Below are 13,917 nucleotides of genomic sequence, written 5' to 3'. Positions count from 1 at the left end.
ACATAGAGATTTAGTAGAAACAAACTAATTTTACAACAAAGGACTGGACCTGTGGAGAGGGGAAATGCCTTGTCCAAGAATAGAACCAGAAAGGATGGCTCTCTGTGTCTGTCTGTCTGTCTCCCCCACACGTCCTCTCTCCCTCTCTCCTCCAGGTGATCTGATGCCTTCTTCTGGCCTCCAATATTACTGCCTTATGTGTGTGTGGTGTGTGTGTGTGTATGTGTGTGTGTGGTGTCTTGTTTGCTTGTTTATTGGTGCTAGAATTACAAGGTTTCTTGTGTGCTAGACAAGCACGCTGAACTGAGCTATAGCCTCAGCCTCAAATTCAGGGCTCTTAATTCACAGATGGCAACTAATAAATTGTTAATCACAAATAACTGCATCTTCAGTATTCTGTCTGATGGGGCCTTTAAGTCACAAAACAGAGAGTAGGCATGCCGGCATGTCTCTCAGGCAGTTCTAGAATACCTATCTACTGTCTGGTCCCTATAACCCACTGCACTGACAGACTCCGACTAGCAACAGGAAAACAGCACCGTTCGGGATGTTAGCACTGCAGTCAGTGTCCTGGAGAGCTGTAAAGGATGGTGGTGTTCAAGGCTGCTGTGGAGATAGCTCAGTGGACTGTGATTCTCGAGCATGAGGACCGGAGTTCAGATCTCCAGCAGCTGTGCAGAAAGTTGGTAGTCTGTTGTCCTAACAATTAGGAGATAAAGACAAGAGGAAGATCCTGGGACTCACTCGCCAGCCAGCTGTTCAGTGAGCTCCAGGTTCAGTGAGAAACCATCTCAAAACATAAGGTGGGAAGCAATCAGGGAAGACACCTGACATTAACCAATGGCTTCTACATGCACACCCACTAGTGCGTGCATACACACACACACACACACACACACACACACACACACACAAGCACACAGGATAGTATTCAAGCTGGGTGTGATGGCATGTTCTGGTAAATCCAGCACTCAGGAGGCTGTAGCAGGAAGGGCCCACATTTGAATTCTAGACCAGCCTGGGCTATGATGTGAGATCCTGTCTCACAACAACAAAAAGATGGTATTACAAGACTTAGAATTTTTAAAAAAAGAAAAAGAAAGAAATCCAGTCACTTCTTCACAAATCCATGGTTTCTGAGGATACTCAAAGGGGTCCAATAAAAGGAGCCAGCCTGGGTCGAAGGCCAAGTATATTATATACAAAGGCCAAAAGTACTAAGACATTAGCAGGTGAGGGAGGGGAAGAGTCCCTCAGGTAGCTGCTATAGCTAGACCACATTGGGCTCACAGAGAGCTGATTGGAGAACCAGACCTGCTCAAGGCTTCATATTAGATATGAAAGGGAGCTATGGAAGGATTTAGAGCAGACTATAGTTCTTAATGTAGTTGTTTTAATTATGTTAATCACAAGTAATAAATGAATAGATTTTTATTTTTTAATGTTATGTGTGTGTGCCTTAGTGTATGTATGTGCACCACAGGCATGCAGTGCCAACCGAGGCCAGAGGAGGATACTGGATCCCTTGGAACTGGAGGTAAAGGTGGTTGTGAGCCATAATGTAGGTGCTGGGAGTTGAACCTAATTCTCTGAAAGAGCAGCCAGTATTCTTAACTACTAAGCCATCTCCAACCTCATGAGTAGATTTTTATATAAACTCATACACTAAATCTACAGTAAAAACTTTCGTCCTCAATTCCTCTGCAGGTCTAACAATTACATTATTTCATTTATATCTTCAAAAAATTGCCAGGAAGGGGCTGGGGAGATGCTCATCTAGAGGACCCGGGTTCAATCCCAGCACCCACATGGCAGCTCACAACTGTCTGTAACTCCAGTTCCAGAGGACAGGACACCTTCACACAGACATACATGCAGGCAAAACACCAATAATGCACATAAAATAAAACTAAAATCATTTTAAAAAAATTACCAGGGAGTGGTGGTACATGCTTATAATCCAAGTACTTGGGCAAGTGGGGGGATGGGGGGGCGGGCGGGGCAGAGGCAGGTAGATCTCTGAGTTGGAGGCCAACCCAGTCTTGGAGTAAGTTCCAGGACAGCTAGGACTACACAGAGAAACCCTGTTTTGAAAAACCAAATAAATAAAAAAGTGTGTGTGTGTGTAGGCAATTGTGAGCTGCCTGATATGGGTGCTGGGAAATGAGCTTAGGTCCTCTGCAAGAGTAGCAATGGTTCCTAACCACTGAGCAATCCCTCCAGCACTTTGATGTATATCTTTCTCAGACATGCATAGCTATATCTAGAATTGCTTTGTATGATTTAAAACAAATGTCTTGTCCAAAGAGAAACAAGCCCAGTGTGACAGCACACACCTGTAATCCCAGGATTCAAAAGGCGGAAGCAGGAGGATCACTATGAGTTTGAGGTAAACCTGTGTTGAGGGGGAATTCACTAGAGAAGATTGCTCGGACATGTGTTCAAGCCAATAGATAGCTGGCCAGTTGACTACACTGAGTGTTCGGGATCCCAGAGTTTCCCAAGCCTTTCTCAGGGTGAGCTTTTAAACACAAAACCCATGTCCTTGGTTGACATTCTTCAGTTAACAAGAACAGTTAGAAGCAGAACTACAGAAGCCAAAAAGCAAGGTCAGCACATTTAGAGACTTTCCCAGAACTGTGGACTTTGATGGATTAGGTCTTTGTTTTAGTTTTTGGCAGGCGGTACTATGTACATGCCGAGTTTTACAGACTGAATGGCACTTCCATCATGGAGTCAGTTGTGGTAAGGTCTGAGAGCTAGTTACACCTGGCCCTTATATTGAGTTCCAGGCCCACCAGGGCTACAGAATAAAACTCTGCCTTAAGACACACACCCCATTCTCATTCCACCCACCAAAAGTTTGGGACACTTTCACAAGCCACTTGGCCCTCTGTTTGCTTTGCTTGGTATTCGCAGCCTATTTTGTGAACATTCCAACTTTACAGCGAGAGCCTCACACAGGCGCAGATGTTGTGGGAACATCCGGCACATGCCGCCGCTCAGGACAGCTGCAAACTCTTAGCACTCTGCCCAGCAGGTCTGCCGGCTGTATGGCCTGCCTGGCTCAGAAGTCTGCTGCCCACAGTTGTGCACTACCAGACAGCTGGACACACGGATGTTAAATGCTGTGTTGGAGTCAAGGACTGGAGAGTGTGCTTGCCATGTGTCGGAGAACAACTGGGGACATGAATAATAACCCTGAGGGACATAACACATTATTTTAGATCCTTTATATTGTAATAAAATTATATATGTAACAAGGCCTACCTGCCATGTGTTTGGTGAAGAGCTCTCAGTTTTGAGAGCTGGTAGAACTTGGTTTCAGATTCTGTGTCTGCCACTTTTTGCTATAATTTTGAGCAATTCAGTTAGCTTTGAGATACAAAATCACTAAAATTTGAATTTGAGATCATTTTTGCCTTAGCCTTTTGAGGGCTGAGACATCACTATGCTTTGGGGGAAATGTGTCTGGGATTTATCTAAGTCCTAGACTAGAACCTAAGACTTGTGAATTATAGATCAGTGGTTGGCTTTGAACTCAGAAAGATCCACCTGCTTCTGCCTACTGAGTGCTGCGTTCAAGGTGAACACTAACACACCTAGCCAATCATGACTAAGGGTGTAGTTTACTTGGCATCTACCTTGATATTAATTTCAAAACAGTTGTCTGAGTAAGTGCAAAGTTCACAGGCCCTATTAACAGGCTATAGGTGTTCTCTAGGACTGGAGAGATGGTTCAATAGTTAACACACTTGCTGTTCTTCCAGAGAACCAAAGTTGAGTTTCCAGTACTCAAGTCAGGCTGCTCACAACCATCTGCAATTCCAGCTCCAGGGATCCAAAGCCCCTCTTCTGGGCTCTGCAGCAGGCACCAACATACACACACACACACACACACACACACACACACACACACACACACACACGGGGGTGGGGGAGGAAAATCTAGAAGCTGAGAGAAGGCTCAGAGGTTAAGAGTGCATATTGATCTTGCACCCATGTTGAGTAGCTCACAAATGCCTGTAATGCCAGCTCTAGGGGATCCAATACCCTCCTTCGCCCTCCTTACACACTACACTGTGTGTGGACCACATACTCTCCCCACACCCACACACAATTAAAAATAATAAAAATGTATTTTTTAAGTTCTCCCTAAAACATTGGGTTTGCTTTAGGATTTTTACAATTTTTCAAACAAGATTTACAGGTCATTCAATATGATCATACATTATTATTTCGGAGCAAAACTGTATTTATTGAAAGGAGTCACGATGCCGGGCAGTGATGGCGCACACCTTTAATCACCAGCACTCGGGAGGCAGAGCCAGGTGGATCTCTGTGAGTTTGAAGCCAAACCAGGCTACAGAGTGAGTTCCAGGAAAGGCTCCAGAGCTACACAGAGAAACCCTGTCTCCAAAAAAAAAAAAAGGGGGGGGGGGGGGAGCGAGCTGGAGAGATGGCTCAGGGGTTAAGAATGCTGACTCTTCTTCCAGAGGACCTGAGTTCAATTCCCAGCACCCACATGGCAGCTCACACCTGTCTGAAACTCCAGTTTCAGGGGACCCCGACACCCATGGCAAGAACACAAATGCACATAAAACCAAAATAAAATATATTTTTTAAAGAAAGAAAGAAAGGAATCACAACATCTGCAATACCTTTTTTTGTTTTGTTTTGTTTTTTTTCAGACTTTCTTTTAGTTTGCCTTTCTATATTGTAGTCAGTGGTCAATCACAGATCATGCTTGTCCGATGCTGATTAAGCGTCGCCACACCCCTTTTGTAATAACAATGATTAGAACGTGCCTTACAAAGAGGATCTGTGCCTGGGGGAAGCCTAGTGTTGAGTATGTTCCCCACAACATCAGGAAAAGGCCGCAAAATGAGACAGGGTTTCGAAAGGAGATCCGAGAGGGCCTCTGTAACTGTACAAAGGTGAAAACAGTCTTGCTGAGAAAAAGTACGCAGTTGAGAAGAGGAGGAAGGAGATGGGAGCATGAAAGGGAGACAGACTAACAGGGTGATGATCAAAATACTTTAAATAGGTATGAAAATGTCCTAACGAAGCCACCGTTATGAATTAATTTGTATATACTAATTAAAAAAGAAAAGAATACATAGCCGGGGGGGGGGGTGAGCACGGGGGGGGGGGAGCAGAGGCAGGCGGATCTCTTGTGAGTTGGAGGCCAACCTGGTCTACAAAGAGAGATCCAGGACAGCCGGAGCTGTTACACAGAGAAACCCTGGCTCGAAAAACAAAAACAAAAAAACAAACCAAACAAAGAATATATCAAACCCTATTCACCAAAGCCAGAACCCAAAGGTGTCGTCCCCAAAGCATGAGGACACCCGAAAACTGAAGGCATCAGCAGGTCCCCGGAGCCTACCGCCCAGACTTCCACTGCCATGGCTTCCTCCTGGTGCTCATGTCAGACAGGTGACCTCGGATCGACCCTTGCCCAACGCCAGCCTCCGCAATCCCTCCAAACCAATTGCACTCGGCGGCGAGCACCGAGGCTCCCATCCGGGGCTCCACGCCAGCCCCGTCGTCATAGTTACCGCCAGATTTCCCCGCCCCTTCCTCGTCGTCCGGCCCCGCCCCCTCAGAACCCGGAAGCGGGAGGCGCGCCCGCGGAGCTAAGGGTTTCAGACCTGGGAGGCGGTGGCCTCTGGCTGCTCGGCCGCGCGCCCCTCTGCCTGCTGCGCCCGCGGAGCCTCTGCTCTGCAGCCGCCCGGCCCACCCGCGCCCCGCCGCCTGCCTCCGCAGCGCCCGAACCGGGGCGAAGAGCCATTTGGGCTGGAGAGAAAGGGACGCGGGGGTGGCCACGGCAGGTGAGGGGCAGGCCTTGGAAAGCCGGAGTGTGGGTGTGTGGTTGCGTGTAGGGTTGTAGGTGGGTGTGTATCGAGCATGCGTGACTTGTGAGCGTAGTCCACGAGTGGGCCGGTCCTTGTGACCATGCACGTGACCCACATCCGTGTGTGTCTGTGTCTAAGGCCCAGCCTCGATCCTTTGCGGATGGTCGGTGTGCCTTGGAGCCCACTATTGTGTGGCTATGGCTAAGGACTCAGGGCGGCCCCTCTGGGGGTTGGTGCACAAAAGCCTTCATCGGACGCCCTCATTTTCTGGTACCACCCAACCTGGGGCCGTGGGGCAGAAGAAGCTCAGGAACATTTGGTTTCCGTAAACTTTTAAGGACTGCGAGTATCGGCTAACTGTTCTGGAGATCCTGCCTTAGACCCAGTGTGGGGCTTGTTAATGAGTCATGAGGAACGTCGCAGGGCTGGAGTGTCTCATTTCCCCTCTTCTCCCAGGGAGTTAGACGTTAGGTGATGAGGCAGTTGGCTTTGTCTCTATCTGCAGTTGTCCTGCTCCTCTTGGTGCAAGGATTCTACGGACTGGGAAGTCATCTAATAGCTATGTTGAGTTTTCAAAAGCTTTTTACAACAGGAACTTGAGGTGTCAAAAGATGTCATGCAGGCAGCTTCTCCTGCCGTGACATTTAGAGATAAGTGGATAGGTTCCTGGAGAAAGAGGGATAACTCTTCCCTGAAGAAATCGCCCCCCCCCCGAAAGATAGCTATTTAATACATACGGGTGTGGTGAGGGGTGCAGATCTTCAGGGCTTTGGGTGTAGTTTAGTGGCAAAAACTCATGCTTAGCATTCCCGAGGCCACAGGTTCAATCCCCAGCACTGAGTATCATTGTGTCACTAGCTCCCAAGTTCCAATACTTTTTTATTGGTTGTAATAACAATCACAGATTGTCCCTATGTAAGTCCGCTATAGACTGAGATAAAGGACCAGCAATATGTGACTGGCCATGTGAGTTAGACATTTGTAAAGGTGATTTCCTCAACTGTAAAGGGCAGGTTCTACTGAAACCCTGAAGGACAAGTGCATGCTCATAACTAGCGGATGTCTTGTCCGGCAACACAAAGTCCAGAAAGGACCTGGTGGCCTCAGCATCCTGGAGGAGGGGTTTCCTTAATCACATAAAAGCTTATCTCTGGCCCTTTGCTCACCAGCCTGAACCAGTGCTTTTGTTTTGTAAAGAACTGGTCAAGTCTGTCCTGAGCTCACCGCCCACATTCTTTCTTCATCCTGAACGGTTTGGTCACAATTTCAGCTAACCTTATGGGCGGTGGACACAATGTTTCTCTTGTGACTTGGAAAAGCATCCGACTTAAGTGGATGAAAGAGTGAGAACAAACTTTCCTTTTCATAATGCTACAGCTGCTTTCTCTTCGCAGCAGATTTTTCCCCCTTGATAGCCGTCAGCTGGTCACATGCAGCATTTGGTCTCTGTCTCGCCTTACTGGCAGACTAGCACAAGTGTTAGGATCACTTGTCTTTGCAGAAGTGGACTCGCAGCTGGGTAAAATCTCTAGTTGTAACGAGTTGCGGTACTGAGGTGGTTGTGAGTTATACTGAAGGCTTTTGGTAAGGACTACCCTTCTGCCCATTGCTGTGGGAAAGAAGAGGGTAACTCAGTGCCCTTGTGTGCCTGCCTGCCTGTGTGTGTGTGTGTGGTGTGTGTGTGTGTGTGTGTGTGTGCGCGCGCGCGCGCGCTGTAGTTTGGTTTGCTAATTGCAGCTGATTCCAAAACTAGGAATAATTTTTATTGTAAGTTGGTTGATTCTAGAAGTAAACTTGAGCAAATTGATTGATGTTTTGGTTTTGTGTGTTTGTTTTGAGACAAGGTCCCACCTATCACTTGGATAGCCCTGGCTGGCTTGGAACTCACTCACTATGTATACCAGGATGGCCTTGAACTCACAGAGATCTGTCTTTCTCCTGAGTGCTGGGATTAAAGATGTGTGCTATCATACCTGGCTGTTCCACATATTTTTAATATTCCCTCTTGCAGAAATTATTTCTAGAAATTGTCTCCAGTTGGTAGTATGTAAATGCTATGTATGGTGGTATTTCAAGTCTGTATAAAATATTCCAGAATTCACTGTATGTGCTGCTAGTTGCTTTCATTTAAAAAGTAATAGCTTAAGGAAGACAGGAGAGGTAAACTGACTAAAATTTATTACATAAATGCATGAAACTGTCAACTAATAAGAATTTTTAAAAGTAGTGAAAGTTTTGCTACAAAAATAGTTTAAACAGCTTAGATATTTTTTAAACATGTTAATATTTAAGATGAAATGAATTTTGTAAAGGATTGTGTTCTTTGTTTTAGTGTTAATAACCAAATCTGTTCATATTGGTTTCAGCATAAGATTAGTGGTGATTTATTTTGTGTTTTAAAACAATCTTTAATCCCAGCACTCCGAAGGCAGAGGCAGGTGGATCTCTGTGAGTTCGAGGCCAGTCTGGTCTTAAGAGTGAGTTCCAGGACAGCTGGGCTACGCAGTAAAACCCTTTCTCAAAAAAACAAAACAAAGTGGACAAGTCTGTGTATTGCATGATTGCTGTTTGAAACTGGAGCTTATGCAGGAACTTGCTCAGTCGGGAGGAAGGACTGGACCTGCTGACTGAGTTACATTGATTTAGTCTCAAGGACTTCTGGAGAGGAATGTGGCTTAAGATAGGAGAATAGGGAACTGTGATATGTACTGATGTATTGTTTAAACATTTACCCTCTCTTAAAGTATCTCCTTTGCTTTGAGATAAGAGACTGTGGTCCTATCAGTACTGTAATTAGAGTTTAATATTGGACTGTCTACATTTACTGTCTCCTAGAAGTTCAGGTTAGTGATTCTCAAAGGTAGCAGTCCAGTGTTGTGTCCCTCAGAGAGGGCCAAATAATGAGGCAATGTTCTGTTGAGTTTAGATCCTCTGCCCCTTGCCAGGCCAGAGAGCTTTTTCTAAACTGGAAATTCAAAATCAGCCTAGACTTGAGTCCTGGACTCTCACCTCAAACCTGCTTGGGAGCCTAGTTCTGCCCTCGAAGCAGGGAACACCATCTTTCCAGGTAGGTGAGTGCAAGTGCCTTTGCTGGCAATAAAAATCTGCAAAAGGAACCTGTTCGGGTCTGTGTTAAGATATTAGGCATTACACGGTTGAGCAAAGGATACCCAGTTCCCAGCCTGGCGGTAACAGGAGCAGGAGGGGTTCTCGAGGGCCTAGGTCAGTCTCTTTAGGACTCAGTCATCCCTTAGTCAGCGGATGAGGCGGCTGACTGCCAAACCATTCCAGACTCTAGGGAAACCAAGATGAAGCCCACAGAGGGCAGAGGAGCACAGAGGTCACAGAGCCATCAAGACTAGAGACAAACATTTGCATTTCTATCACAGGCATTTCAGAGACTTTTTGTAACTTTTCAGCACTTAGGGATTGAACTTTGTGCATGCCAGGCAAGTGCTCTATCACACCCAGTTACATCTCAGCTTATGTACCTTTTAGTAGCAGTGAGACTGATATATTTGACCCCCACCTCCCTCGTTGGGTATTAACTACATGTGAATTAAAGTTTGATTCATGGCATATTGTGACAGGTTTACTGACCCTTTATCATAAATGTCCTATAGGCAGATAGGAAGTTTATTAAAATGGATTCTTTTTATTTGTTTGTTTTGAGACATTTTCTCTGTGTAACAGCTCTGGCTCTCCTGGAACTTGCTCTTTAGACCAGGCTGACCTCAAACTCACAAAGATCCACTTGCCTCTGCCTCCTGAGTGCTGGGATTACAGGCATACACCATCACCACCCCACTTAAAATGGATTCTTAAGATGCTGTCAAAAGACATCAGCCAGATTGCAGTTTGGATTCTCCTAAGTAGGACAGGCAGGACAGGCTTAGAAAGGAGTATTCTGTACCAATCTGGTTCCTTAACTCTGCAAGAACGGAGTCCTCTTTTTGGAGGTACTAAAGGGATTTACCCTGTCGTCTTCTCTAGTTTAAGTCTGTACTGATGAGATAAACAACCTGTTTCTTTGGTTAAAGTATTGTTGGTGCAGCTAGTCAGCCTCTGCATTGAGTTGAGATGTATGTAATGAGAATTCTTGCCTCAAAACTGTCATCTGCTTTTATTTCAGGGTTCACCTCCATTTCTGCTCATCATGGGAGAGATCAAAGTCTCTCCAGATTACAATTGGTTTAGAAGTACCGTTCCCCTTAAAAAGGCAAGTATGCTTTTCCTGCAGTTCATAGTCACAAAAGCTAATATCTGTGTGTGGTTTAGAAGCTGTGCCTTAGTACTATATGAGAGCGGAAGGTTATTGCCAAATATTGTGACTGGATGTTGCAGAGTGTTACTTTCACTGGTTCCCTGTCACATGCAGTCAGCTTTGGAGACTGACTGGAGTAGAATCAAGTGTAATGATTTTCTTGTTTACAATTCCTTTTACATACTCAACCTTGGATAATGTAGTGAAATACTTGCAACAACATCTATATAGTAAGTACAGTCATTTCTATCTTCGTTCCTGAAACTGAAGCTTCATAGAACTCTGTGTGCAGTGATACTTTCTTGCTTTCCTGTTACTGTGACAAAATACCATTACCAAGGCAACTTATAAAAGAAAGAGTTTACTTGGGGCTTTTGGTTTTAGAGGGATAGAGTCTCTGACTCTCGTGACAGGGAGTGTGGTAGGCAAGCATGGTGTGAAGCAGTAGCTGAGTACTTACATCCTGATCAGCTTACACCTTGAGGTAAAGAAAGACACACTGAGAATCCTTGGAAACCTCCAAGCCCACCCCCAGTGACACATCACGTCTCACAAGGCCACACCTGCTAATCCTTCCCTAACAGTTCCCCCAACTGGGGACCAAGTGTTCAAATGTCTCATCCCAACACCACAGATGCATGTTTACTCAGCCCTAGTCATCCTCTGGAGCCTTTTCACTTAGAATGTGGTCTCAGGACCATCTGTGTTGTGTGTTATAATCATTTTAGCAAGACAGACAGCTAAGAAAGTATCATGCAAGTCTGAATTCATAGAGACATCTGATCTACATTTTGCCCAAACATAGGCTTCCTGCTGATAGGCCAGGCACTGTTCTGGAAACTCCCCAGCTAGCTTACTTAATTCTTCTAGCAGTTTGACAGGGTGGGCGCTAGGGTGCATACTTCACAGACAAGAAACCTGAGGTCCATGGAGTTAATGAGCATAGAGAGATCACCTAGTTACTAGACTTTGGCTTGAAAATCAAATTAATCTGGCTTCAAAGTTAGACAGACTCGGGCTTCTTACAAAGGGAGTCCCCTTCCCTTTATGCTTTTCTAAGAGACTGTTGCCATCATTGAAGAAGTGGGGTCCCTCTACCTCATCCCCATCCCTTCAAGTAATTCCCATGAATTTCTCTTGGTAGACTCACTCTCTCAGCAAGCTGATTGCCAGCCCCAAGATACCCAAACTGACCTAAATATTATTAGAGGTCTTTTTATTGATAGTTTTCTTCCCAATTGTCTATCATGATAAATCTGCTTGAAATTTCACAGCGCTTTGGTTTTTAAGTTGTCAAGCAGAGCCGGTCAGTGATGGTACACTGTTTTAATCCCAGAGGCAGGCAGATCTCTGAGTTCAAGGCCAACCTGACCTATAGAGAGAGTTCCAGGCAGCCAGGGCTACACAGACAAACCCTGTCTTGGAAAACAAAACAAAACAAAGAATGTTGTCCAGCAGATACTGTGTGTTCTGAAGAAGTTCTCTTGAAACTGCCATCCAGAGAACTCAGAGGAAGTTGAAGTTGACTACTCTTAGGTATTTATGGCCTATGTTCAGAATGCCTCTGTCACTTCATAGACCGTGCTGCTTCAGAATAGATGTGTAGCTTGAGTTTCGCTTGCCACAGTCAGACAATCTTGTCACCCGCCAGTCCACAGCCGCTCAGACCCACCATCACAGAGACTTATATTGCTTACAACTGTATGGCGTGCAGCTTCTTGCTACTGTGCTTATAGCTTAAATTAGTCATTTCATAATCTATACTTGCACGTGGGTGGCTTATCGGGTCTTACATGCTGGTCATGGCGGCCTGCAGTGTCTCTGTCATGGCGGCTGCAGCGTCTCCTTCTGCTTTCTGTCCTTTTATTTCTCTCTCTGTTAGTCCGCTATCTTTCTGCCTAGCCACGGCGATCAGGTTTATTTATTGACCAATCAGAACAACTTGACATACAGACATCCCAGCACAGCCAAGTGCAGACCATCTCAAACACTGCACTCAGGCCATGGTCCATCATCTCTATACGGACCTGCTGGGTAACGCCACAAAGAACCAAGAAGGCTCCACAGGACATACAAATCATCCCAGCATAGATGTGCATGAGCTACTATTTCAGAGCCTGATATTTGTGTTATTTTCCTTCCAAGTTAGATACGGAGACCAAGCCCTCGAGATTGAGGTCTCTGCTTGTCTTACATGATTCTTACAAGGCTGGGATTTGTTGTGTGGGCTAAAAAGGTCATTGGTTTTGTTGTGTGCTTTTTTAAACCACAATCACAAGGAAAGGATGCCTAGGATTCAAAACAAATGACAAACACAAAGGTCAAAGCCATGAGCTATATTGTCACCATCTGGGGAAGGCCAGGTGGAAATTATTTCGAGTCCCTGGACTTTGCCTTGTCCTATCTGTCATCTCTTGGTGACACCAGTAACCCTGGGTAGTCAACTGCTACCCACAGAGGGACACTGTGGAGTTCACAGTCCTGCTAGCTAGGAGAATTCAGAAAAACAATGGGTGAATACTGACTTTGATGATGAATGTGGGGGCAATAAAGTATAATAACAGCTAGCTGGCATTGACTACCTCCCTGTCTGCCAAGCTTTGGCCAAGTTATTGACTCCCTCATTTCATGCTCTTTCTTCCCTGACAGGTTAAGAACACTAAATCACAAAGGCCTCTGATGACCTCTCCTTCCTCCCATTCCTAAAAAAAAGACTTTCTCTTTCTCCCGCTTCCCAACCTCAAGTGAATAGTCTGAAGCATTTCCTAGGACAGTGACACACACACACACACACACACACACACACACACACACACACACCTACCTACCTGGTCCTTCATCTGCTGGTGAAATCCCTTTCTCCCTCTCAAATTGCTCTAGATTGGATCCTGAAGCATCTGGGGTCTGCCTAGCCTCTCCCCAGAGCCTAGATTCTCAGTTCCTCCTGGTCTGCCCTGTTCAGTCTCTGACCCTGCTGACCCTAGCAGTCCTCTGGCCAGCACTCAAGTATTGATGTAACAACCGTCTTATTAAATAAGAAACACAAAACAATGTAAAAGAAAGCGAGAGTCAGAGCTCAGAGCTAAAATCTCACCCTTCCTCCTGCTGTCCAGCTTCGTGAAAAGAGACCTACTTCTGTCGGTTCGTTTTTTTTAGTATGTCGTTCTGCTTCTCATTGTTGTAACCAACACATGACTGCTCGTCACTGTCTGAATGTACAGCCCCTAGGTCTTAAAGCATATGTCCAATGCTGACTGTATCCCTGAACACACAGAGATCTTATGGATTAAGCTGTGCCACACCGCCACACTCTTGCTATGCTCTAATAGCTCTGACCTGAACACACAGATATCTATGGGATTAAAGGCGTGTGCCACCACGCCACTCTTGCTATGCTCTAATAGCTCTGACCCAGACACTTTATTTATTAACATACAATCAAATAATATTTCAGTACAATTAGATTACCACCACACTCAAGAATGACTGCAAACTGCTCTCATGTATGTACACGTGTGCACACACACACACATGCACACGCACACTCATGCACTCACAGGGAAAACATAAAACACCATGAAGTAGAGTTTACCGTTTAATGGTAAACCAAATAGACTCCCTGTTACTCTGGGTAGGCAGGTCAATTTAAAACAGAAAAGGTGCTCTTTGGAAGTTTATAAAGCACATTGAAGAAAGAAAAGGAAACCAGAGCAGTTCATTGTGGGATGCTAGTCGGTGATCCCCACGTTACCCTGGAAGAAACACGCAGCTCTGTTAGAGTTGCTAGTGACTGTT

At 45.5% G+C, this 13,917-nt stretch overlaps 1 protein-coding gene across 1 annotated transcript in view; it reads left to right on the top strand.

The window, feature by feature from the left end:
- Positions 1-5,752: 5,752 nt before the first annotated feature.
- Positions 5,753-13,917, top strand: part of Spg21 (SPG21 abhydrolase domain containing, maspardin) — a 31,466-nt gene continuing 23,301 nt past the window's right edge. Inside the window, 2 exon segments of the mRNA XM_028866555.2 lie at positions 5,753-5,834; positions 9,991-10,077. Coding sequence (XP_028722388.1) covers positions 10,015-10,077 — 63 coding nt within the window. The 5' untranslated portion in view covers positions 5,753-5,834; positions 9,991-10,014.

This window comes from Peromyscus leucopus, chromosome 7 (genome assembly GCF_004664715.2).
Source record: "Peromyscus leucopus breed LL Stock chromosome 7, UCI_PerLeu_2.1, whole genome shotgun sequence".
NCBI lineage: Eukaryota > Metazoa > Chordata > Mammalia > Rodentia > Cricetidae > Peromyscus > Peromyscus leucopus.
Note: the sequence above shows the minus strand (reverse complement) of the source record. Positions and strands in the feature narration are given on the sequence as shown.